Genomic DNA, 25,844 nt, shown 5'->3' on the forward strand with positions numbered 1-25,844 from the left:
TATATTTTGCATGGAAAGTGCATGAAAAAAGGAACATTTTATACCACTGTATTAAAAATTGGGTGGGGTGTCCTTAATAGTCATGAACGTATTAGAATGTTAATGTTTTGTGCTTTCTCTAATTTTATTTTGTGGTGAAATGTGACCCGGACATGTTCTTATTAGTGAGAATTGTTGAATTGATAAATGCACTAGCTCCTGCAATGTCCCTGTGCTTTTCCTCTGGTGTTTCCCCTCAGTTACTGACCTGTGATCAGTCTCACTAAAGTTTAACCCATGCGGTCAATAAAGCTGGTCATAGATCAGCACCTGCTGGTGGTGTTCGCCCTCGAGTGACTGTGTGTGTGGTGTTTATCTTCTACAGCCATGCTCCTATGCTTGATTTCTCCTTTGATCATTCAGAGGAGCGCCCTCTAGAGGCTTTTGAGGACATCTTTGCTAGTTATGAGAGTAAGAAGTAAGTGGACCTAAGCAGAACATTGAGGTCAGACAGGGAGAGCTTGGCGGCTCGGGAAGACTGGGTTTCTGGTATTCTGAGCAAACTCAAATATCGGAGAATCCAGAAGCTAGCGCTATTCTCTCTTTATGTGATCAAAGGGCAAGCCGGAGTTTGTATTTAACCTGGTTTGTTCAAAGAAATCCGCAATCCACAACATGCGCTCGTAAATCCCAGTTGGGACCTTAGAGGTTTATTACCTCTAAGTACTCCCAAGTGGGAAGGAAACCATAAAGTGTCCTTTTAAGGCGTTTATGGAATTCACTTCCTGGTTTGTTGACGTGCTATTAGTGGCACGTCCCCCAGCCCCCAATGCCAATTCTACCTGTTTGACCTCCTGTTGTTCTGATCCGAGTGGTAAGTGAACCAGTGCATGAATCCAGGCCTTTGCTGAGTGGGGTGCCTATCCCCGAGTGGGGTACCTACCCTCGTTTTAACACCCCGTCAGGTCAAAACCAGAATAACAACAGCATGGATTCACCACTGAAGCCTGACGGAATAGTTCACCAACTTCAAGGCCTTTTCGAATTTAACACACTTGCCTGCGTTTGTTCATTGTATGTGATTCCTTTGTTTGGTGGAGGGTGTTTCCTTTCCCAAAAGTCGGTTGGTGTTGGGTTCCTGTACTTTCCCTTCCCCGTTCAACTCACCTCACTCCCTCTGTCTCCTCCTCCCTACCTTTTCACCCGGGCTGAATCAGGGACATGCATGCCCAAATCATCACCTCCATTAAGGACTTGCAGTTGGATGGGGAAGATCCACGTAAGCTGCTTCAGTCCTGGGGTCGCCTGCGGTTCCCGCGCCACGTCCTCCAGTGAGTTTGACTCGCCTCTGGCACGGATTGGACGGGTCCGGTTTGCTTGACCCTTCATGCCTTGACATCATCGGTTGGCATCGAAGCCAATGCTTGAGGCCCTTTGCTAAGCTTAGTCCTCCCAAACTTTCCCAAATATGCACTGTTATTTATCGGCTTGCCTTGTGATTTACTGTTTAACCCCAACCGCCCTTAACCCTGCACTAATAATATCCATCTAACAAGTATGCCAATTATTTTTAGATGGCTCCCTAGTGGTGTATGTTAGAGGAATGCAGAGTTTATGAGCTGGAAGCAGTGTGATCTTCATTAGTGCGTGAGCTCAGAATGGTATCCACATGCTAACATGCTGCATGAACTTCTACGAGACCCACCCATTGAGTCTGTAATGTTTTATGAGCTGTGGAAAGCTTTGGAATCATTGCTTATGTAGACCACAGACATCGAATACTCTTTTATTATATACTTGTCCTCTAAAATAGGAATCCCATAGATTAGTTGTACCAATAAAACTGCCCATCATACCTCCCTCCCATGATGTTCTTATCTCCCCCGAAACCATCATCTCTTCATGGATTTCAGTAGGGGTGTTAGTCAAACGATTAGGCTTGAATGTAGACCTGGCTTTTTTTTACACCATTGCGTAAACAAATCTTGTGCGCTAAGATGCATCTCAAGTGCGTAGGTTGCTTTACTCACGTCGTACAAGCCAACGCATGACTCACTTTACTAACCCGTTGTATTCCTTCGCATCTTATCTCAACAAACCATCAACCTTCCTCTTCCTCCTTCTCTACAGGAAAAACAAGAATCCCAAGTCCAAGCAGCTCATTCCCAAGGTAAAGTTCTCACTTGCAGAATTGATCCAACTGTTTGACTTTTAGGATGCTTGGTACCTGAGTGTTGTTAACATGCTCAATCTAGCTGGGTTAGAAGATGCATTGCAAAAATATTGGCATGCAATAAGAAAACCATAGTCTACTCTGGAAATTCTGTCATAAGAAAGATGCACAACTTTCTTATAACAGAATTTCCAGGGTAGACCTTGCATTACCTGTTGCTATTTTTACTACAAAACAACTTAATAAAATACAGATTCAATAACCACAGCTACTGACAGTTTACAGGTGGTAATGGATATAAGCGTAGACTCCCACAAGGAGCCTAAAAGCCCCCAAATATCGAGTGAAAATTCACGCTGAGAAACTCCTTCATTTTCTGCTGCGTTTTGGCAAGCATCGGCATGTTTACATCCTGCCAGGATGGCATCTAGCGTTTCTGTCTCTGCCATTTGTAAGCTCTTTCAGTAGATGTGGTCTACAAAAAGCAACTAAGGCATCAGGGCTAAAGCATTTTTTTAATTAACAAATCTTTAATGGATTTTCTACTACATATTTATACGTCATTTATATTATATGAAGCTTTTAAGCTTTAAGGTTGCAGGCCAGCATAGCAGCTTTGTGCGTTAGTATAGAAGTACCACTAAAAACATGTAGCCAGTAGAAATTAAACAGTTGTAGTAGCAACATTTTAATTGTGGAAATCCAAAAAAATAATAAGAATTTAAAGCACCTTTAACTTGTTAGCATTTGCAGCACAGCTGGTATATTTCCATCACATTGGTGAAAGTGTAAAGTTTAGCCAGATTGTTTATGACTTTCCGTTACATGTGCGGCGCTGGGTAAATGTTTTGAAAGACTCTACTGCTGTAGCTCTGGCTGGAATGAGATTTTCCATGCCGTCATGTATCCATGGCATTCATGTGGCAAAATAAAGTCTCTTTGTGTGAAAGATTGACTTTCTGTTTTTGTGTGTCTGGGCAGAACCTGTTGGACTCTCGTTCGCTGAAGTTTATAGTGGGCCTTCATGACCGCACCACCAAGTCTTTGCTTCATCTGCACAAGAAGAAACGTCCTCCCAGCATCAGTGCCCAGTTTCAAGTAAAAAGAATTCTATTAGATTAGCATAGCATTCGTGCCAGTTTGGTGGTTCTGACTAAAAACAAATGCTTTGTTCCAGAACTTATCCTCCACTAGGTTCTGGAACAAAGCATTTGTTTTTAGTCAGAACATTGTAAGGCATCACATAGTTGTTCCAAAAGATATTTGATTTCATATATTACCTCAAGCATATTTTATTATACTGTTTGTGTAGCATAATAGATTACAGCTGCCTTTATAGGCAGTAGACTGAATGGAATAACAGAAATCTTACTAGGTTTTGGATCAGCTAAAATGCTAAGCACTAATATTTCAAAAGTTAGCATGAGAGAATGCTAGGAATATTATTCTCCAGTGGATATAATAGGCCAAAGGCATCATTTGTGGTTTGTCTTCCACTCAGTAGTATGGTCTTTATCTTGCAGACGTCTCTTAGTAAGCTTCTGGAAACACTTGGGAGGGCGGAACCATTCTTCATTCGATGTCTCCGCTCCAATGCTGAGAAGGTACAAATGAAACGTCGTTGTTCACCCTATTCTAGTTGATTTATAGTTTAAATCAATCAGTCTATTTCTTTTTCATATAAGTTTGTGGTCTAGTTTTGAACTGCTCTTCATTGCATAAAATCTTTAAGATTGTAATTTTAAGATCTGTCTGATAACTAAAACTTTTTTCTCTCTGACATTCAGAAGGAAATGTATTTTGATGAGGCGCTCGTTGTGCAGCAGCTGCGCTACACAGGCATGTTGGAAACAGTGCGCATCAGACGGTCGGGTTATGGAGCCAAATACACCTTTCAGGTAACATATTTGACCTAGCGATTGGAATGAATCCCTAAATCTAAAAATGACATTAAGTGTGTATTGGTTCATTTTTTGCATTGCAGGAGTTTACTGAGCAGTTTCGTGTTTTGCTGCCAAAGAACGCTACGTCCTTGCAGGACATATCATCTCTATTGCACAAGCTTGGCTTTGACCACACTACCTACCAGATTGGGAAAACCAAGGTCAGCATTTTCCCTTGGAACCCTAAAGGGTTTAATTGACAGCTTTTCTAGTTTTGGACTTTTAACAGTTAGGTCTGTTATTGTTCCTTGTCTACAGGTGTATCTCAAAGAGCTTGAAAGGCAAAAGCTTCAGGACATCCTCCACAAGGATGTCATGCGCAAAATCATTTTCTTGCAGCGCTGGTTTAGAGCTAAAATAGAGAGGCGAGAGTTCGTTAGAATGAGAGAGGCAACGATCTTGATCCAGGTATATCAAAATCTGTCTTGTGTTTGGGCAGTATTCTTGCAGTTGTCTTAATGTGTCTAATATTTTGATTGACCTTGCCTACAGCGCTCGTGGCGCAGGTTCCGCAAAGAGAAGTTCTACCAAGCGGCGGTTTTGATCCAGTCAACATGGCGAGGTTCCAAACAGAGGGCTGAATATCAAAAAGCACGAGTGTCCGTCACAAGGATACAGGCTCTTGCAAGGGGGCATTCGGCTCGCAAACGGTATATACCTAACATGAGTCAGCTTGAAATTGAAATCCGAAGTATTTACTTTGTTAGCCTATTGAGCATGGTTTAGTAAGTTTTGGATTTGGTCTTGTTAGGTACTACTCCCTAAAGGAAGAGAAGAGGAAAAGAGAGGAAGAGGAAGCTCGGAGAAGAAAAGAGGAGGAGGAAGCAGCTCGACGAGCCAAGGAGGCAGAAGAGGCTGCTAGGCGAGCTAAAGAGGCTGAGGAGGCAGCCAGAAAACTCAGAGAGGAAGAAGAGGCAGCCAGGCTTGCCAGAGAAGAAGAGGAAGCAGCTAGAAGACAGAAAGAGGAAGAGGAAAGAGCAGCTCAGCTTTTAGAGGTTGCTTTAGAAGCTGAGCGGCAGGCTGCTGAGCAGCAGAAGACGACGCCACTACAACAACCAGCGGCACCAGGCAAGCAGTCTGACAATGTGGAGACACTGGTGCTGGAGCGCAGTAAGGCTCCTGTGGATGCTGAGGTTGAAAGTAAGGGCAGGGCCCATGTTGATGTTTCTGTCTCAAAAGGCCAAAATCATCCTGAGAAGGTTCCTCAAGTGGAGGCTGGTCCTCACCCTGAGGTTAAAGAACATGAGAAGCAAAAGGAAAATGGTTCTTCTGCACATCCCAGAGAGGAAGGTACACATGCTAAACCCACATCTCCTGAAAGCCCAGCCAGACAAAGCCAAAACAGACCTCCTTCGCTCTCTAAACTTCCATCATCCAGAAGTCAGGAGAAACGGGAGCTTAGGAGACAACGTGGCCTAGAGCACAACCAGAGAGAAAGCGAGAGAGCGGCTTCAGCCGGAAAAGACGATACTTCCTTCAAAAGCAAAACTCTAGAGAGTCCAGGAAAAGCAGACGGCAAGTTGAAGGAGCGGTCCGACAGCAAAGAGTTGGATCAGTACACCTTTGTGGCTTGGAAAGTAGATAAGACGAAGAAGGATGCCAAAGATGTCCCACCTGAACATGTTCGACCTTCCACCTTACCTTTAGATATCCCTGCTTCCGGGTCTGGAAGAAATGGCTACACTGACCCGTCCATTGCCGCCAAAGAAGAGGCCAACAGGAAAAAAGAACCATCAAGAAGCAACACTCAGCCAGAAAACCTCATAGCGGGACCCCGCAGTCTGGAAGACAGGAACATCAAAACTCTTCAGTATGGTTTATTAATCTCCTCCTTGTATATCTTTCTTCATCTCCTTATATGATTTTAACAATATCTTCTATCTGGTTTTCCCTACCTTACCAGGAATCGTGGGATCTCTATGTCACTAGACGATGTGTCAAAAATAGGTTCACCACAGGTAATGCTGACTTGTTTTAACTGGTTAACAGAATGATAAATATAATGGAATACACTGATGTTTTTTATGTCTGGAAGTGTATGTTTGACTACATTGCACCGCAAGATTCTGATTGGTATGCAACCAGGCAATCTACTGTTCTCATTACATTTAGGAAATTACGATTATGATTTAAACCAGGGGTCTCAAACTTCGTCCTAGAGGGCTGGTGTCCTACAGAGTTTAGCTCCAACTTGCCTCAACACACCTGCCTGGAAATTTCTAGCATGCGTAGTGAGACCTTGAGAGCTAAACTCTGCAGGACCCAGCCCTCCAGGATCGAGTTTGGAGACCCTGAAACAATCGCGTAAGTTTAAGTGATCATGCTTCTCTGCCTGATTCAGGGCAAAACTCGTCTAAGACGCCGGCCACGGCTCGCCCTTGCACGTATATGTTTGCCCATAAAAAGTGTTGAAATGGAGGATGCTGAGTATTGGACTCATCCTTTGCCCCCCATGAGTCCATTCGAGGTGGTGTATTGTAGCCTAAAATTTGATGGTGTCCTGGGATTTGTGGTGTGGGGGCTGTTGGTGGATTAACCGCTTGGAATCCTGTGAGGGATTGAAGATATCTTTAACATGTGCCAAGTAAAATGAAATAATACTGGTGCAGAGTGAAGGCCTGTTTGTTATCCAATACGTACTTATTGCAAAATGTGTTATTGTCATGCCAACACAGTAGAGCTTGCACTGATTGGCTAAAACGTCCTCCATGGTGAATTCTGAAAGCTTAATTGCCTTTAAAACTGGACGTATGGGATAACAAACTGAAAACTCGAATAGCAATGGCAGACGATTTCAGACTCTGGTTTATTTCTCCTGTCTTTCCATCCATTCTTGATTCTTTTTCAAGTAGGTAATCATTGTTCTTTTTAAATACTCAGTTTGGGATAAATAGAGGGAGGCACTGACCCACTTCAGCTTCCTTTAAGGTGTTATCTACATAGGAAAAAGGAACTTTCTCCTTTACAGTGTGACAAACTGCTTATTCCATTGTTAACTAATCAGCAGAAACAGTTGTTACTCTACACTATACTGTGCTGCCTAAAACTAAGACATTTGCTGTGTTACTCAATTTTGGTGTAGACACAGTCCAGCACTGAGGTTGGTCCTGATCGAGCGAAAGCCAACACATTGAAGGAAAAAGTTCATGACACCCACAGCCTGCAAGATGTATCTCCTGTCCAGCCGTCGACACCAGAGAGGTACTGTCCTACCTACTAGTATTACCAGTCTAACTACTTTCTAGTGTTGTCAAACCGTTGCTTAGCCTAGACACAACACATTGTAGAAGAGAGCAGTTTACTCTAACACCCTCTACTGCATCCTATGAGAATTTCACGTGAAATGCATTGTGTTATGATCTGCACTTTGATAGATTTCTTAAAACGGAAATATTTAATATTGAGCATAGCTGGAAACTTGCTTTAAGTACCTTTTAGGCATTTGCCTTATCTGCAAGACTGTCTTTTTTTTTCAAAAATAAGAGTTTTTGACTCATCCAACACTTTGAACCCAGTCTTATCTGCAGTAGAATGCAGTCACACAGGAAATCTGACTCATTGGGTCTCATGGGAAAATGAGGCCCATGTCTTACATCAGCAGTGCCTACTCATAAGTCTGACTCCTGGCGTGGGTTACAGACTCCCTTATATAGATGCAAAGCATCTTCTGTGAGAGGAGAGATTCCTCAAATTCCATTATCTGTGCGGAGGTGTGCAATCTCCATGTGTTTTGATAGTGAAATCCCTTGCCTAGCATGCTATGCTTCTGTTGTAATAAAAATAATAAAATACAAAACTTGCTCCATCTGACTTTATGGAATGGTGCATTTTTGTTCGATAGGTCAACAGGATTTTTCAGAAAGATCCTGAAGAAGCGTCCACATAAAGAAGCTCAGACCCCAGAAGATGGAGACATGAGCCTAGCTTCCTTTCTGGAAAAAGAAGGTACATACTACAAAGACAGCACATTAATCTTTTAGTTCAACATTTTCTCCATTCATTCTGTTTATGTTGTTGTTTATAGCCACGTCTCCATCACGCTCGCACAATTCAAAGCCTCATGCGAGTCGACCCGCTCGACATCCCAGCATTATGATCAGTCACTCAACAACTAAGGCTTCTGAACAGTGTAACCCCTCGCTGAACCGTGTGATCACCAATGCGAATGAGCTACGTCACCTCGATGAGTTCCTGGGCAATCAGGTCTGAAGAATGGATAGAACTGCAAGATTGTTCAACTTTTTTGAGTTGATTGTGTGGTTATGCATAATTGTGTAATTGAAGAGTGTTGAGCTGTTTATAATGTATACAAGCTTTACGTTTACCCAGACTTATTCTTTCTGTTATGCGGTGTAGGTGAATGATTTGCGCTCACGGGGAAAGCAGCTTTCAGGAACAGAGCACATCTTCATTACAGCCACTATGCAGTTCAGAGAAAACATCAAGGGGATGTACTCATTCTCTGTGAGTAGAACTAATACAACACTCCTTAAAATTACAGGCCAAGCACAGTATAGACCAGGGGTCTCCAAACTCGATCCTGAAGGGCCAGTGTCCTGCAGAGTTTAGCTTCAACCCTAATTAAACACATCTGAACCAGCTAATCAAGTTCTTACTAGGCATTCTAGAAGCTTCAGGCAATTTGGAGCTAAACTCTGCAGCACACCGGCCCTCCAGTATTGAGTTTGGAGATCCCTGGTATAGACAAAATATGCTTTGTCCTATCCAGCGATGACATGAATTTGTCTGCTAGGTCAAGTTGTATTGAGGGCAGTAAAAGAAACTAGTAGTTCATGTTTTTCATTTCTTCTTCTTCCCTTACAGAAGCCACAAATTGGGTATAAGGCTTTGATGAATAGCTATCACAAAAAAGTGATCAGTCTAGCTGGAGAAAAGCAGAAAGGAGAGGTAACACTAGTGGTCAATCTCTTCCAGTCAGTTCTGGATGGCTTCATCAGAGCGGAGATCAAAAAAGAAGAAGCCGAACCAGCCAAGGTGAATGTTCATGCATGGCCTATTACCCTCTAGACTTGAGTGCATGTAATCCTTTTGACTTATCTTGGGTATAATCTGTTTCAGCCCCCCAAAAGTCGTAAGATGAGAAGGAAAAAGGATAAGAGCGTAAGTATCTCGTCCAACAGTCCATCCTATCAAATAGACTCTGCTTTGTGAATTGTGAAGAAATGTAAATGTTTTGTCTGGATTTAGTTGGAGAATCCATTGGACCATGTGTTTACAAACTACCAAGTCAACATCATGCAGTCTTGTGATCAGTGCACCTCCTTCATCTGGGGTATGGAGAAGGCCTACATGTGCAGTTGTAAGTATCCCTTCATACGTCTCATAAGGATTTGCCTGAGAACATTGTATGATGATTAATTTTTGTTTCAGATTGCAAAATGGTTTGCCATAAGAAGTGCATTTGTAAAATCATCATAGACTGCTCTGCTTTCTGCTCCAAGAAGGTAAGAATCCAATCTTCTAAGCATTCTGCAAAAGCAGTCATTTCAAAATCTTGTTCAATTGGTCAATCTTTGTGGGTTTACTATGGGTCTAGTGTGACGATGAGCCTGGATCACAACACTTTGGTGTGCGCGTTTGCCACCTGGTCAACAACAAGGCCCCTGTGCCAATTGTGCTGGAGATAATGCTGGAACATGTGGAAATGAACGGCCTGTACACAGAGGGCATTTACAGGAAGTCCGGCTCAGCCAATCGCATGAAGGAGCTACACCAGCTATTGGAAGCAGGTGAGCCATCGTGGATATTACCAGAACTCAGTGGCACATTGGGAAGACTTCTCTATTGTCTCACTTTTTGTATCTTATCTTTCCCAATCTGATAACTTTGTTAATGACTGCATGTTTGTGTAGGCCCAGAGAATGTTTGTCTTGAGGATTACCCCATCCATGCCGTCACTGGCCTGGTCAAACAGTGGCTAAGGGAGTTGCCTGAACCTCTCATGACCTTCACGCACTACAACGACTTCCTCCGTGCCATAGGTTGTTCCTCACAATGTTTTCTGTTGTCCTTTCGGTAGCCTTTAGACATGCTATAACTCTGTTGTCTTTCACAGAACTGCCTGAGAAGCAAGAACAATTGCAAGCCATTTACAAAGTTTTGGAACAGCTTCCAACAGCCAACTTCAACACCTTGGAGAGACTCATTTTCCATCTTGTCAGGTACAGAGGACTTCATGCAGTCCTTAACAAATGTTGTTAGTGCAAAACAATGTAGCCTTCAGGTGTTAACAATCTGGTTTTGTTTCAGGGTTGCGAAGGAGGAGAAGAGCAATCGGATGACACCAAACTCTTTGGCCATTGTTTTTGCCCCCTGCATTCTCCGTTGTCCGGACAGTGCCGACCCGCTCATGAGTATGAAAGACGTCGCCAAAACCACCATGTAAGGACTTCATGTCCACACTACAAGTTAGAGAGTGTTGACGAGAAGAATGTGGTGTTTTAAACTGAACCTTTACTTTTCTCAGTTGTGTGGAGATGCTTCTTAACGAACAAATCCGGAGATACAATGAGAAAATGGAGGAGATCGAGCAGCTGGAATATGCTGAGGCACTTGCTGTCAATCAGCTCAAGCTAAAACGACAAAACACGGTACATTTGACCTACCTTGACTTACCTGTCCTTTAGCAGAACAAATTCCTGTATCATTATTTGAAAGTGATTTGTTCCCAGATGCCTTACTAAAAATGTCCATATTTTCCCCCCCATGAACAATCAGTTTTCCCAACAGTCCGCAACCTTCCACAAGGCACCTACAGAGAGTAACTTTCGCAACACTGTTTTTGCTTCTCGTTTTTATGTCTCTGTAGTGCTGGCATTTACCTCTCAGATTTATCACTCCTTACAAAGAAGTGGCGGTATGTATGTCCCGGTGGTATTGTGAACCCCAGTAGTTTGGCATGTTCATGCATCCAGTGTGCATGCAGTGTACAAGTCATGCCTCACTAATACTAACTCAATCCACTGCATGTGTTAGTGTTATTTTAGATCTGTAGACATTTAGACCTGTAGACAAGAGGGTGTTGGGTGGATGTCGGTGTAGATGTGTGCTGGTTTTGGGTGGTCATTGCAGTGAATGGCATGAATTTCAAAGCTGTGCAAAGTAAATTGCTGAATAGTAAAAAAAAAAATAGGGGCATTCTGTGTCTGCGCTGACATACAGTGCTGTTGCACTACAGGTGTCCCAGGTTTGAATCTCCCGAGTTTGAGTCTCCCGATTCGCGTTATCCCAGTCCCGCCCCCATCTCTCTACCACTTTGCTTCCTGTCAGTTCTGATATGTCCTAATAAAAGGATGTGATGTTTTTTGTTTGTTTTAATATATAGAAGGATAAGAAGTCAGGTTTAACTGTTAATACTCATTTTCGATTTTGATTGGCACAACCCTTTGAAACTCATGCCTTGGAAACTTACAGACTTTGATTGTATTTAGTTCCACAATGAAATATAACACCCATCCAAGTGGTTGAAATTCTTTCCCAGTAGACCTTTTCTCTTCCTCCAGACTTGACTCACCTTTGAAACATCTCTAGCACCCATCATTTTAACTACACAAATGATTGTTGTGCCACAGTTGAAGAATAACACCTTCCCCCTTTACACTTCACAGACTAACCACTTGGGGGCAGACTTGGATCAAATGAAAATGTTAATACTGTAGTACAGAGATAACGAACTCCGGTCCTGGAGAGCTGCAGTCCTGCAGAGTTCAGCTCCAATCTTAATATAAACTCACCTGCCTGTAGCTTCCTAGTAACCCTTCAGACCTTGATAAGCTTGTTTAGGTGTGTTTGAGGGTTGAAGCAAAAAACTGCAGGGCTGCGGCTCTCCAGGACCAACAGTGTAATGCATAGGTATTCAACCCTGCTCCTGGGGACCCACTGTCCCGCAGAGTTCAGCTCCAACCCTAATCAAAACACACCAGAACCAGCTAATCAAGGTCTTCAGGATCACCTGAAAAGTCTCAGGCCAGGTGTGTTGAAGCAGGTTGTAAATAACCTTTGCAGGACAGTGGGTCCCCAGGACCAACGTTTGCCACCCCTGCTGTAGTGCCTTCACTGAAGAACCTCCTGTCTTTCCGTGCTTCCAATTTTGGTGGCAACAAGGGAAAAAGCTTGAATCTGTCAGTCTCATTATCTTGAGTTGAAGTTCGTATCTGTTTGGACTCTAGGTTCGGGAGAAGCCAGCTTCCGACCTTCGTGTTGTACCTGAGAACGAGCCTCTGGATTCAGACACAGAAGCTGAGCAAAACCTGTTGGAACGGATCAAGTCCATCAAGCAGGAAAAGTATGTAGATGTAAAAGAAATCTCACAAGTAGTCTCAGGACCACATTGCATGACCTTGAATGCCTTTTTCTTTTTTGTGTTCCAGAGAGGACCTTGCCTGCAGGCTACCAGAACTAGAACAGCCTGGTTCTGACCAGGAGAACCTTGACTCGGAGGCGTCGGTCAGCTCCGAGAGCCTGTTGGATGAGCGGGCGGTCTGTTCGGACACGGAAGGTCAGTATTAAGGTACAGCCTCCCCTTGTTTCGGACCAGTCCTTTGTTTTTCCCCTGCAGTAGTCACCCATGTGTGGGTCCTGTCCTTGTTGTCTGTGGCGCAGGTTTGGACGGGATGCTCCTGGCGCAATTAAAGAGGGTGGCGGTGCCATCCGCTCTCTAGCAGGTTGTGATCTCATCTAACCCAACTGTTTGTTATGTGCATGGCTGCGGTGATGGAATAAGACACTGCATGTTGTCTTTCTTGACTGTTGGTGGGTTCTGCTTTGGGCTTTCTTCTGCTTTGGGGGTTGATTGGTTCTGTCTCCCTATTGTAGGACAAGCAATCATAGTGCCAAGATTATCCAAACCAGCTTCCCTTCCTAAGCCTCTCACCCTGGCCCAAGGAGGCAGCACACGGGCTGACGGCCCCTTTCTTCCTTCACTGTCTTCTCCCAGGCTTCAACTCCAGCGTCGCCACCCTATCATCCCCAAAACGGTCAAGCTTCCCCCAGGAGTCCTGTGCCACCCAGCTGTACAGTCCCTCCCTCCCCGCAAAGCCCAGTCCCTCACCCTCGTCCAGCGGCGCGAGCAACCCGGCCGCCGCAAAGACAGCATCCAGTCCCTCTACATCGCCGCTGGAACCGAGCTCCTCTTCCCGTCCTCATCTACAACCTCAGATGCCTCCAGCGCACAGGAGCTCCAGACCTCCTCCCGACGTTTCTCGGACCCAGACATTGCTTTCGTAAAGGACGAGGTTTGAGTTGCAAAGCTGCCTGCTCTCAAAAGAACAATTCGATTGGTTGCCGTCACTGGCTGCTTGCCACGGTCGTAGCGACTGATAAAGAGAATTGTCTCACCTAGCACTTTTCCATACTAATAATATATTGGATTTTTAAAGAGACTTTTTAGGACTTTTTAGGATTTGTGCTGCATGAAGGCGTTGACACGCGTCAGTGCTTGATGCTTGATTTTTTTTTTTTTTTACTTTTTTTTTTAGCATCAAGAAACAGTCTTGCACCTTTTGTGTCTTTAACGAACAGGAAAAAACTAATTCATCCATGAGGAGTGATACCTTGATGTTTTGTGGACAGATTGAACTAGAGCTTCTTTCATCTTAAATGGACTTTTAAACTGTAGATCTTTCTTTAATTTCTGCACAAGAACTCAATGTACAAGTTTTGACTAGAGGGGGAAAGGATGCAGCACTATCCACGTTCCTCTTGGACCAGAATGCCATAACCGAATGCAATTTTCAAGAATAACTCAATGGTTTTTTTTTTTTTTTTTTTCTGCTAAACAATATGACACTTTGGATCTGCGTGGATGTCTATTCAGAATAGCTTTGTATAGGACTAAATACAGATAGTGGCCAAGCCATTGTGTTTAATACTAAAGTATGCTGTTGAATGTTGAATGAAAAGTATGGAACGAATGCTGGCTGGATGTCTGTAATGTAAATTACGTTTTGCATCATGAGGACCGTATGTGCCTACTAGTATCGCTGTTTCTGAGTCCTCGGTGACAGCGTTTTTGCATTTAATGGAGAAATGAAACTAATTATTTTCCTACAATACAGTTTATACTGGCCGCAAACCTGTGTGCCTTTTCTGTTTCGTACCCATAATTCTTTACAGCTTCCAGTTTGCTTCGGAGATACCCCCGACCATACTCTTATTCTTATTCTTCCTGTAATACATGCTCCTAAATATCACCTTTAAATGAATGGTGTTTTATTAAAAAATAAGAATGGTTTTAGTTGTCATTTTAATACATTTGTAACAAAGTTCGTAGAACGGGAAGGAGGAGGCGGGAACCAGCGAACACTTTAATAATAAAATAAACACAAAAGTCCTCTCTCATCTTCCACTGTCGTTGCTCCTCCTTTAATCCTTCCAGAGCTCCTCAGTGGGACTCGAGACGGTAAGTGGCACAGGTGTCGCTCATTATCATTATACTCCACCGACCTCATTCCATTACCATGGCTCTCAGCCCCGCCCCACTCGTCACAACATTATTCAGTGGATAGTGTGAAAAAGATGAGTAGCGCAACATTTATAAACAAACAATACAAAAAGTATTGACAATAGGACTGACAATAGGAGTGTCCAGAAATGACTGTTCAGATAAAATGCAGAATAAATCCAGATAAAGGAATTAAGAGGAGCAGAGTCCTTTCTAGCTTTGCTTCTGTACCATGGCTGCTTACTTGAAATGCTGCGTACTGGATTAATGGCCGTTCTGTTAAAGCAAAATAAATAAGTAAAAAGCTATTATTTAAAATGCATTGACCAAAATATGTGCATGAACATGTTTGACTGTTTAGAACTACTCTGATTATATTACAAGCACACAGAAACTCAAAATGCGTAACATTAGGACTTATTACAACACACCTTTGACCACCAGTTGTGTACTGTGATCAATTCCCAAAGCTGGGACAAAACAGAGGTATGTTCCTCCATCAGAGAGCTGAAGATTGGTGAGTTTGAGAAAGACATGACCCTTAAGCTCCTCATGTAAAACGTCTGCTCTGTTCTTGTATGCTGGGTCCTGTTCCTTTATTGAAACTTTTCCACGGATAATATCAAAAACATTCCTGGTGTCGTTGTGTCTCCAGTGGACTGTCTGTTGTTTTTCTTCAAGTATGATACGTCTGTGACTGCACTTCAAGATGGCAGTGCCTCCTTCAGTGCTTTCAACAACCTGATGCAGAGAGGCTAGAAAACATGATTTTCTTTAGTTACATAACTTTAATTATTGACTTTTATCTAAAAGGGGTCCAAAAGTTTGTTTTGGGTATATTGTTGCTCTGGAAGTGGAGTTCTCCTTTAATCAAATAGTAAATGAGTAAATGCATAAAAATGCAATGTTAAATAATTTTCATTAGTAGCCTCAAACGTTTAAACCCCATTTTATAGACTGTGCTATATTCTTACCTGTATCTAGTACCAGTGTCAGAACACAGATGAAACAGTATCTGTATAACATGAAGAAAAAATAAACTGCGAAATGAGTAATGCTGTCCAGGTAGCATGCAACAAAACATGCAGCTTATTTTCAAAAATCACTTGAGTGTGATTGGTCCAGTCCGACCATCCACGCCTTAACTGACAGCTCCATAACCCCTCCCATAGGGCTTTAACTTTTAGCCTTGTAGAGCCTCAGAAGTGCAAATTGCAGTGTACTTATATAAATAATAAAATCTGACAACTCTATAGTTCGATTGAATGAATGACTCTGGGTGAAACTTTCTATGCATGACATTTTTTAAATGTGTCTTCTTTGCAGTTTAATTCAAACGTTTTACGTTATGCACATTCTTCATTAGGTGCAGCTAGTAAACAGTAGGCTACTTCATTTAAAAATGTACCTAAATTTACAAAAAAAAAAAATGGATTATTGACAGTTCTACTATTGCAAAAAAATAAATCTAAGAATCATTTTAACACACTGCGATTCAAACATACTGTCTAAATGATGCATGCAATTAAATGTCAAAGCCAAAAAACATTTCGAAATATCACACTGTACACTTACAATTAACAATGAAAGATCGTAATATATTAAACTGAATGAGCTGTTTAAATGAATAAAGCCTTACCTTCGGTACATGTTGTAGCCTACGCTGTGTAATGGTTGCTGTCAGATGCAACATGATCACATTTATTTATAAGCATGAGCGATTATTTTAAAAAATGCAGCGTGCCTGTAAAGCGAAAGTATCCGCCTTTTAGGCGGAGTCTAGACACCGGTAAAGGCGAACTCCATCAACTGAAAAAAAAAATAGTAAACGACCACAGATTAATCAGGTTTTGACTACATAATATAAGATTTAAAGTGCAATTGGCATCAGGTAGAATTTGTATATCAGTGCAGATCCAGCCTGGTTCACTCTGACAAGAGAACAGTCAAAAAGTCCTGTTTAAATAAAGTGCAATCAATCCAGATGAATGAATTAGGAGGTGCAGAGTCCATCCCAGCCTTCTGTCTGTACCATGGCTTGTTATTTTAGCAGTTGTGCATTTTATGAATGATCTTTCTGTTAAGGCAAACCCATAAACAATTAGAAGTAGAATCACACTGTGCACTTATAAAACTACTTATTATGCTTAGACTAAAACTAATGACCAAAGGTACCAAGTTATTGCAACACACCTTTGACCACCAGTTGTGTACTGTGCTGAATTCCCAAAGCTGGGACAAAACAGAGGTACATTCCTCCGTCAGAGAGCTTAAGATCGGTGAGTCTGAGAAAGACATGGCCCTTCTTGAGCTCCTCGGTTAAAACGTCTGCTCTGTTCTTGTATGCTGGGTCCTGTGCCTTTATAGAAACTTTTCCATGGATAATATCATAAACAATCCTAGTGTTATTCTGCCTCCAGTGAACTGTCAGTTGTTTTTCTTCAAGTAAAATCTTTCTGTGAGTGCACTTCAAGAGGACAGAGCTTCCTTCAGTGCTTTCAACAACCTGTTTTCAAAAACAAGTTTTCTTAGTGCTGCATAACCTTAATTACTGACTATTAACTATTACAGTATGATCCAAAAGTTTGAGACAGAACTGAAAATCATTTTTACACTATTTCTGGATTTGTATGCCATTACGAGTGCCAAACGAGTGCATTTTATTGTGACTTTGTAAAGAGTCAGACAGTAGTTGAATGATTGGAGCATTGCAAATCATGCTGAAGTGCTGGCGTAATTGTAGCAAAAGAAAATAAACTAAACGTTTCTAAACTTTTAAAAATGTTTTGCGAATAGTTTGTGGCCTCAAACGTTTACAGACTGTGCTCTGTTCTTACCTGCATCTATTAACAGTGTCAGAACACAGAAGAAACAGCATCTGTAAACCATGAAGAAAAATTAAACTGGGAAATGATTAACAAAAAACGTAACGCTCTCAGCATGCGGCAAAAAGTATTTTTCGAAATGATCACTACACACTTGAATGTGTTTGTTCAACTCCGACCAATTGACTTAACTGACAGCTCTATAACCCCTCCCCTAAGACTTTGTAGAGCCTAGAGATGCCACTTGTCATCTACATACTGAAATAATAAAATCTGACTGCTCTATAGTTTGTTTGAATTATTGACCCGGGACGTGAAACTAAGATAAGAATAAATACATTTATTTTATTATTTGGTTATTTTAAATAAAAAAAATTAAACTGAGATTTGCAAATAAAAAATATATTCCCATATATCTTTTCATGTCACAAACACATTCATTTGTATTTGGCATTTTTCCTGTGCACTTGTGGATCACTGCACGCATTTGTGATCGGTCGCTGTGCATTTGTGGATCACTGTGAGCATTTGTGGATTTTTAAACAGTTTTAACATCAATAAGCTGTTGATCCACAAATGCGTGGATCCCGCCCACCATCTACTCAAGCCAACACTTAAACAGCTAGAGGCCGCTGTATACCTAAAAACGCCAGCGGGTAGAATTTACCATACGCATGACTGCTGTTGGAACAATCCAACACTCTCCATACATTTGTATTGCGGGAAGCTGCCTACTTGTCATTTCTGCGTTTAAGGACACAAATAGCTGTGCATGTAATTGAGCCATTCAGTTGGATAATTTCTCCAGGAAAAAGGAAAAAGCACTGACACAGACCAATAAAATTTTCCTCCTAATAGGTTTGCACAGGATGGTGAAAAAATCCTTTGACACTGTTAAAAATAATGATTCTGTCGTGATTAAGTTTCCCTCCAGTGGGCGTAGTTTCTCAGAGTAATTTGACACGATGCGCTCTACTTTTGTGTCCTTAAACGCTCGTTCTTTGGGTCGACAGTTTATAAAAACGTAGTTCTTTGTAAACAAACTTTTTTTGGTTTGTTTACTGTGCACCTTGTCACACATCAGCTTTTAGACATTGTTCTGTTTTTTTTTATTTCAGTAATGGCAAGGAGTTCGCGCAATACAAAGTCAATAGAGAGCCTTGGATTGTTTTCCCCCGGTGGGCGTGATTTTATAGACTATGACGCGGGTTGCTCTGCCTCTGTGCGATGCCACTTCGCGGGAGTTTATCGCGTGTGATTTTTTTTTAATCTAGAAATAATAAAGGGAAGGCGAAGTCTACACACAGATAGATAAAAGCGCACTTAATAAACTAAATAACATGCGTCGTAGGCCAAAAACACAAAATCAGATTATTAACACGATTTACATTAAATAACTTATTAGAATGTGACGACACCGTCACAGAAATTCTAATGTTTTCCACTACAAATACCATTGCAAACATTCCTGTTCTGTGTTTTGGAACCTGTTCCATTAGGATTTAGTCGTTTTAACAAGCCACCAATGGAAGGTGACCAATTTTCAGCAGAGACCAACAGTTTACATTAAAACCAGTGAAACCATTACAAATTGCCCCTAAACGGTTTAGGTAGGCTACTTTATTTAAAAATGTCAATACAAAAAAGGAGTATTAGCGGATTTCTGTTTCAAAGACGCATATCAGCACATTTCATTCTACCACATTGCAATTCAAACCATATTTCCCCATGAAGCGAATTTCAGAATCCGAAAAAACTATCCAAATCTTACGTTGTACACTGAAAATTAACAATGACAGACCGTAATATATTAAAATCAACTTGCAGTTTAAGTTTTGAAAGTCTTACCGTCGGTACATGTTGCAGCCTACTCTGTGTGATGGTTGCTGTCAGATGTAATATGATGACGTTTATTTATAAGCTTGAGGGATTTTTTAAAAAATGCGGCACACATAAAGTGAAAGTATCCGCCTTTTAGGCGGAGTCTACACATAGACAGGTAAAACACCAAAACAGATTTGTAATTAACCACTTGCATAAAATAATATCTCAGAATGTGACACCATCGCTACATATATGTTTGCAAGTCGATTTACTCGACCATCTTCTCAGTAAACAGCTTCTGAAATTTTCCCGTCACCCGTTGGGTATTCATTATTTAGTTACAATAGGCCAGAACCTCAAACGAATAAAATTTAATTTCTTAATTTCTCATAGCCTTTAAGTAAATATTATTTTATTAAGAAATGCTTGAGTAATTGTTACAAAAATGTAATCTTCAGTTCTCATTTAAACACGTACACTATTCAGTCGCAGTTTGTAGTGTGAAAAACATTAGCAGTGCAGTACATAAAATACAAGTATACAAGAACACAGCTGAAAACAGATTTTATTAAATAGTTAACAACCATAGATTATAACTGAAGAGTTAAAGTGCAATTAGCATCAGCTAGAATTTGTATATCAGTGCAGATCCAGTCTGAATGGAGCCATATTATGGAAAATTTGTTTCACTCTCTGTGCTTCACTGACAAGAGAACGGCCAGAAAGGCCTGTTCACATAAAGTGCAATCAATCCAGATGAAAGAATTAGAAGGTGCAGAGTCCATCCCAGCCTTGCCTCTGTGCCATGGCTTCTTATTTCATTAGTTCTGTATTTTATGAATGACCTCTCTGTCAAAGTAAACCCACAAACAATAGGAATAGAAGCAAAATGTTAAACTAGTTAAAGCTAATGACCAAATGTACCAAGTTAGGATTTATTACACACATTTGACAACCAGTTGTGTACTGTGTTAAATTCTCAAACCAGGGACAAACAGAGGTAGAGAGCTGAAGATCAGGGAGTCTGAGAAAGACATGGCCCTTCTTAAGACAAAATAATGGATAACATCATAAACACTTCTGGTTTTACTCTGTCTGCAGTGGACTGTTCCTTTTCTTCAAGTAAAATGTTTCTGTGACTGCAGTTCAAGAGGACAGAGCTTCTTTCAGTGTGTTCAACTACCTGATGTGGAGAGACTAGAAAATGCAGCTTTTCTCAGGGTTTAATAAATTTAAGGTCTAACTTTAAAGGGTCCGAATGTCTGAGACAGCACATAAAATCTGTATTATTTTTATTACACTTTCTGGATTTGTATGTCATTAGTCAAACAATAAATGAGTGTCATAAATCATGTGACACTGTATGAGTCAGATGGTCCTTGAACACTTCAAATCATGCTGGAGTACTGCCTTAAATACAGAAAAAGAAAATTACATCATAAAAATACAATGTAAAATAATTTTCACTAGTAGCCTCAAACCTTTCAACCCCAATTTTCATTGTGCACTGTTCTTACCTGCATTTATTAACAGTGTCAGATCACAGATTAAACAGCATCTGTTAACAATTAAGAAAAATAAATCTCAGAAATGATTAACAAAAACATAACGCTATCCAGTCAGCATGCAGCAAAACTTAAGCTTCTTTATGATCATAGTCATTACAGTAAACTTGAATGTGATTGGCCGACTCCGACCACCTGACCGCGCCTCAACTGTCAGCTCAATAGCTCCTCTGGAGCTTTAACATCACTGCTACATCCCAATTCGCCTACTTATACTATGCACTAAAGTACGTATTCTTTTTGTGAAGAAAGACTGCATACTTTTGAATATGAGGCAGAATAATTGGCAAGCTTTTGGACATAATACTGCGTCGTAGCTGCGTCTATAACGGACACTCTTTTGCTTGTCCTGTCAATCATCTTGTCACAGTTAACATCACCCACTTTCCGTTCAATTTGGTTTCCTACCATATTAGAGAGAAATTAAGAGGCATGTTAATCTACCAGTTGAAATAAAAATGAACAATAACAGACCGTATAAATCAACGTGCAGTTTAAGTTGTGAAAATCTTACCGGGAGTACTTCTTGTAGTCTACTCTGTGTGATGGTTACTGATGCTACAGGATCACGTTTTTAATAAGCACGAGCGATTTTTTTAAAGGTGCCGAACTGCTGGAACTTCGGGTCTACAGGTGGACGGCTCCTTGTGCTTTCGAAATTGCTCTCACAGTCCTTTGATGTCATAGAACCCAGCGCACTTCAAGTCAAATGAATGAACGACCGAACACATCCAGTATTTACAAATATATCCCACTGGTATCTGCATTGCTTTGACAGTTCACTGTAAGTCACACCTTCTCACACGCGCCACGATTGGTCGATTACGTTCAATGCCTGCACGCTATTGGCCAAACTTTTCATTACCTTCAGTATGTATGTAAACAGGAAACAAATCTAAATCTAGAACGACCACTTCTACGGATGATGCTTCTGTATTGGTTTTGATAATGTACATTTTTTTGGGCAACCAGTTGTCATGCCTTGACGGTAGGACTTTTTCTCAGTATGTTCAGCTGAGCTACTTTTCTCAGGTTTACATTCACTACTTCTTGTGCTCTTTTTGCACTTACTGAAACTTTTTTGTTCATTAACTTGTTCATTATTTCTATTTGTGTTATCTCTCTAAATGCCAGGATTTTGTAAAGCATAAAGCTCTTTTTCTTTTTGGGAAGAAATGCAATACTGATTTCTGTTCCTTTCAAGAGTCTCACGCAACTGTTAATGACTAACTTCTGGAAATCACAGCGGGGAGGTGATGCATGGTTTTCCCATGGATCTGAACATTTGGCAAGTGTTTTAACACTAAAGAAAATAAGTTTGCTGGTGATGTTCTACATTATTACTGTGACCTTTTTTTTTTTTTTTTTTTGGTTCTTTACACTAGTAATATTTTCATTTTTTCATTAACATGTATGGTTACAATTCTTCATATGAAAACAGGGGTCTGTTTGAGGTGACTGAAAACAAAATTGTCTTTTGACTAAACAAATATCTGTCTGGTATAATTTGTATGGGAGGAGACACAATTAAGAACGTATTAGAATATATTATAGATGAAACTCAGTCGGGTTTTTATGAAAAACAGGAACATAACACAGTGGAACATAATTTTTTATATTCTTCTTTAAAGGTTTTTTGGGTTTGGTGAGTTCTTTTGTGCAGCAGTTGAAACCCTGTATAATAATAATGCAAATTACTCAATCAAACCCAAACATGGAACTACGCCTAGATATGATTTAAAAAGAGCTATCAGACAGGATTGTCCTATCTCTCCATATCTTTACCTGCTTTTTACAAATGATTAGCTGTGCATGTTAAAAAAAAAAAAGAAAAAAGTATTCTTAAGGGTATATCAGTTGAAAATAGAGAATTTATAAGTCAGCTAGCCGATGATACAACCCTTTTTTTTTTTTTTTTTGAAAAATAGTGACTAAATTTCAGTTGCGGTTAATGTTGTTAATAAGTTTTCTAGTGCCTCTGGTCTCTATCTTAATATTAGTTAGTGTAAACTAATGGGAGTTAAAGGCCATATTTTAACAAGTATTTGTAACATTCCTGTTAAAGATAGTGTCACTTAGCTCTGGTTATTGTATGGTTCTTATTGTTAGCTGAAATGTTCTCTGAATTTTAACCCCATAATTGATAAAACAAAACAAACAACAACAACAACAAAAAAATTCAACTTAAAAATCAACCTAAAGGGGAGAGTTCTCCTTACGAAGGCTGAAGGTACAGCCCAACTGACATATGCCTCCTTATCTTTGTATCTTGATAACTCTACTAGTAAAAATATTGATATTATTTGATTTCCTATGGAAAGATCGAACACGCTATGTTAAAAAGACTGTAATTTTGAATACATGTGAGAATGGTGGCCTTAAAATTTTAGATTTCACCACTGTGAACCATATCTTTTAGATTAATTGGATTAAGCATCACTTAAATTATGTATTGTCAAATATTGGTGGTCTTAGTTTTGTTTTGATGTGGAATTATAATATAGAGAAAATCCCAGCTAAGTTATCTGCCTTCCACAAACAAGTGCTCCTATCTTGGTCATAAAAATCATTTTTCTCTGCATTGCTATTTCATCTGGAATAACAGAAACATTCTTTACAAACACACATCTCTTTTTTTTTTTTTAAGAACTGTTTTGACAATGATATGAAATTGGTTAGTCAGTTATATAATAAAGAAGGAACACTTTCTTATGATGAGTTCCTTTCTTATTATAAAATACCAGTTACTTAGAATTTGCAATTGTTTTTAGTTCAGTCCCTTCAGTTATGTTATTTAGAGGTATTTATAAAGACCATTCTCCTGATTCAGCGTTTTTTCATCAAACCTCAAGAATAATAATAGAGCTATTTTTTACTGTTTTCCAAAGAGAAATCGTTACTAAACCTTATGTTTTGTCACTTTGGATCTCTTTAATGAATGGAAAATTGATTTCCTTGAGAAAAGTATGGTTGTTACCACAGCAATATCATCTTCGAAATAAGATTAAAGAAGTAGCAAATCATTATTTACAAAAAAATTAAAAAAGGAATAAATGTAAATTGTATTTTTTTGTAATGAGTGTGAGGAAACTGCCTTGCACTTGCACTGTACATACCTGGTTACACTATGGTGTAAGGTCCAAAAATGTATTAGCGAAAATATTAAGTATTTAAAACCTTGTTCACTCTTATGGGGAAATGTACTCTTTGGCTTGACAGTTACTTAATTAAGTTACTTATTCTATTGCACAAATGTTACATTCATAAGTGTAAATTTACTAATAAAACACCTAGTTTTATTGTTTTGTTGACTGAAATATGTCTTTATTTTGACAGTATTTAAGACTCAATGAATAAGAAAGCTGTAAGGACTTTGAAAGTTTGTGAATATTAAAATATATTTATTTATATGCATGCATGTGTGTGTATGTATGCATGTGTGTGTGTGTGTGTATATATATTGCAGTGTGTAGTGTGAAAAAGTACAGTACAAAGAATACAAGTATACAAACACACATTTTTTTTTTTAAAAAAATAGTAAACAACCACAGATTAGAATCAGGTTTGACTATAATATCTATAATATAAGAGTTAAAGTGCAATTGGCATCAGGTTGAATTTGTATATCAGTGCAGATCCAGCCTGGTTCACTCTGACAAGAGAACAGTCAAAAAGTCCTGTTTAAATAAAGTGCAATCAATCCAGATGAATGAATTAGGAGGTGCAGAGTCCATCCCAGTCTTCCGTCTGTACAATGGCTTGTTATTTCAGCAGTTGCGCATGTTATGAACGATCTTTCTGTTAAGGCAAACCCGTAAACAATTAGGAGTAGAAGCACACTGTGCACTTATAAAGCTAGTTATTATGCTTAGACTAAAACTAATGACCAAAGGTACCAAGATATTTCAACACACCTTTTACCACCAATTGTGTACTGTGATGAATTCCCAAAGCTGGCACAAAACAGAGGTACATTCCTCCATCAGAGAGCTGAAGATCGGTGAGTCTAAGAAAGACATGGCCCTTCTTAAGCTCCTCGGTCAAAACGTCTGCTCTGTTCTTGTATGCTGGGTCCTGTGCCTTTATAGAAACTTTTCCATGGATCATATCATAAACAATCCTAGTGTTATTCTGCCTCCAGTGAACTGTCAGTTGTTTTTCTTCAAGTAAAATCTTTCTGTGAGTGCACTTCAAGAGGACAGAGCTTCCTTCAGTGCTTTTAACTACGTTATGCAGAGAGGCTAGAAAAAAAAAAGTTTTCTTAGAGTTACATAACTTCAGTTGCTGACTATTAACTATTACAGAATGGTCCAAAAGTTTGAGACAGAACTGAAAATCGTTTTTATTGCACTATTTCTAGATTTGTATGTCATTAGTCAAATAATAAATGAGGGTAATTAATCGTGTCTTTGTAAGGAGTCAGACAGTAGTTTAGGATGATTTTTGGAACATTGTGAATCATGCTGGAGAGATAGTGTTAATGCAGCAAAGGAAAATGACATTCTCAGTTACGTTATTTAACTTTTAACTAAAACTATTTTTCTGATAGATTGTATGAATAAATGTAATCATAAAAATGCAATGTAAAATAATTTTCACTAGTGGCCTCAAACGTTTAAACCCAATTTTATAGACTTTCCTCTGTTCTTACCTCCATCTATTAACAGTGCCAGAACACAGATAAAACAGCATCTGTAAACCATGAAGAACAATTAAACTGGGAAATGATTAACAAAAACGTAACGCTACTCCGTCAGCATGCAAGCTTATTTTCAAAAATCACTACAAACTTGAATGTGATTGGTCGACTCCGACCACCTGACCACGCCTTAACTGACAGCTCCATAGCCGCTCCCCTAGGACTTTAACTCTACGCTTTGTTGCAGTGCCACTTGCCATTTACGTATGTAAATAATAAAATCTGACAGCTCTATAGTTTAATCGAATTAATGACTCGGGACGTGACACTTTCTATCCGTGACACTCGATAGAAGTGGACCTTGTTTGCAGTTTCTTTCAAATGTTTCTTGTTACGCACATATTCATTATTAATTTTTAAAACCATATCTGTAC

The 25,844-nt window shown here is 39.9% G+C and overlaps 2 protein-coding genes and 1 long non-coding RNA gene across 20 annotated transcripts in view; 1 reads left to right on the forward strand and 2 right to left on the reverse strand.

Moving 5' to 3' along the window:
• Positions 1–14,188, forward strand: part of LOC127153253 (unconventional myosin-IXb) — a 59,506-nt gene extending 45,318 nt beyond the window's left edge. Inside the window, exons 15-44 of one of the 17 annotated variants that reach the window (XR_007825229.1) lie at positions 365–457; positions 1,197–1,310; positions 2,110–2,149; positions 3,134–3,250; positions 3,676–3,756; positions 3,940–4,050; positions 4,137–4,256; positions 4,354–4,503; positions 4,588–4,745; positions 4,847–5,905; positions 5,999–6,053; positions 6,437–6,562; positions 7,178–7,296; positions 7,937–8,040; positions 8,120–8,298; positions 8,452–8,559; positions 8,920–9,090; positions 9,175–9,216; positions 9,304–9,415; positions 9,487–9,560; positions 9,653–9,845; positions 9,969–10,097; positions 10,172–10,277; positions 10,366–10,497; positions 10,583–10,706; positions 10,925–10,972; positions 12,285–12,400; positions 12,486–12,625; positions 12,718–12,779; positions 13,052–13,097. Coding sequence is in view for 15 of the 17 variants with exons in the window: in XM_051094229.1 (XP_050950186.1) it covers positions 365–457; positions 1,197–1,310; positions 2,110–2,149; positions 3,134–3,250; positions 3,676–3,756; positions 3,940–4,050; positions 4,137–4,256; positions 4,354–4,503; positions 4,588–4,745; positions 4,847–5,905; positions 5,999–6,053; positions 6,437–6,562; positions 7,178–7,296; positions 7,937–8,040; positions 8,120–8,298; positions 8,452–8,559; positions 8,920–9,090; positions 9,175–9,216; positions 9,304–9,415; positions 9,487–9,560; positions 9,653–9,845; positions 9,969–10,097; positions 10,172–10,277; positions 10,366–10,497; positions 10,583–10,706; positions 10,925–10,972; positions 12,285–12,400; positions 12,486–12,613; positions 12,931–13,355 (4,534 nt within the window). In the remaining 2 variants the exon portion in view is untranslated. Of the gene's footprint in view, positions 1–364; positions 458–1,196; positions 1,311–2,109; positions 2,150–3,133; positions 3,251–3,675; positions 3,757–3,939; positions 4,051–4,136; positions 4,257–4,353; positions 4,504–4,587; positions 4,746–4,846; positions 5,906–5,998; positions 6,054–6,436; positions 6,563–7,177; positions 7,297–7,936; positions 8,041–8,119; positions 8,299–8,451; positions 8,560–8,919; positions 9,091–9,174; positions 9,217–9,303; positions 9,416–9,486; positions 9,561–9,652; positions 9,846–9,968; positions 10,098–10,171; positions 10,278–10,365; positions 10,498–10,582; positions 10,707–10,924; positions 10,973–12,284; positions 12,401–12,485; positions 12,626–12,717; positions 12,856–12,930 lie in introns of those variants that run through there. The other 16 variants (XR_007825228.1, XM_051094238.1, XM_051094237.1 and 13 more) reach the window with 16 other exon arrangements.
• An 89-nt stretch (positions 14,189–14,277) lies between these two features.
• zgc:194627 (uncharacterized protein LOC799208 homolog) lies at positions 14,278–19,259 on the reverse strand. 2 transcript variants are annotated; one of them, XM_051094247.1, is made up of 4 exons: positions 19,231–19,259; positions 17,395–17,435; positions 16,751–17,063; positions 14,278–14,833 (listed from the first exon to the last, which is right to left on the reverse strand). In XM_051094247.1, the coding sequence occupies exons 2-4, from the start codon at positions 17,398–17,400 to the stop codon at positions 14,715–14,717; spliced, it is 438 nt and encodes a 145-aa protein (XP_050950204.1). In that variant the 5' UTR covers positions 17,401–17,435; positions 19,231–19,259; the 3' UTR covers positions 14,278–14,714. The 2 variants fall into 2 exon arrangements, with proteins under 2 accessions (XP_050950204.1, XP_050950203.1); XM_051094246.1 differs by lacking the exons at positions 16,751–17,063; positions 17,395–17,435; positions 19,231–19,259 and adding exons at positions 14,989–15,312; positions 15,532–15,572; positions 16,197–16,460.
• Positions 19,260–19,696: 437 nt separating this feature from the next.
• Positions 19,697–21,511, reverse strand: LOC127153901 (uncharacterized). Its single transcript, XR_007825365.1, has 4 exons — positions 21,286–21,511; positions 21,033–21,175; positions 20,724–20,764; positions 19,697–20,616 (listed from the first exon to the last, which is right to left on the reverse strand). It is a non-coding gene; the product is annotated as an uncharacterized LOC127153901 (long non-coding RNA).
• Between the last annotated feature and the right edge of the window lie 4,333 nt (positions 21,512–25,844).

The sequence above is a fragment of the Labeo rohita genome, chromosome 22, assembly GCF_022985175.1.
Source record: "Labeo rohita strain BAU-BD-2019 chromosome 22, IGBB_LRoh.1.0, whole genome shotgun sequence".
NCBI lineage: Eukaryota > Metazoa > Chordata > Actinopteri > Cypriniformes > Cyprinidae > Labeo > Labeo rohita.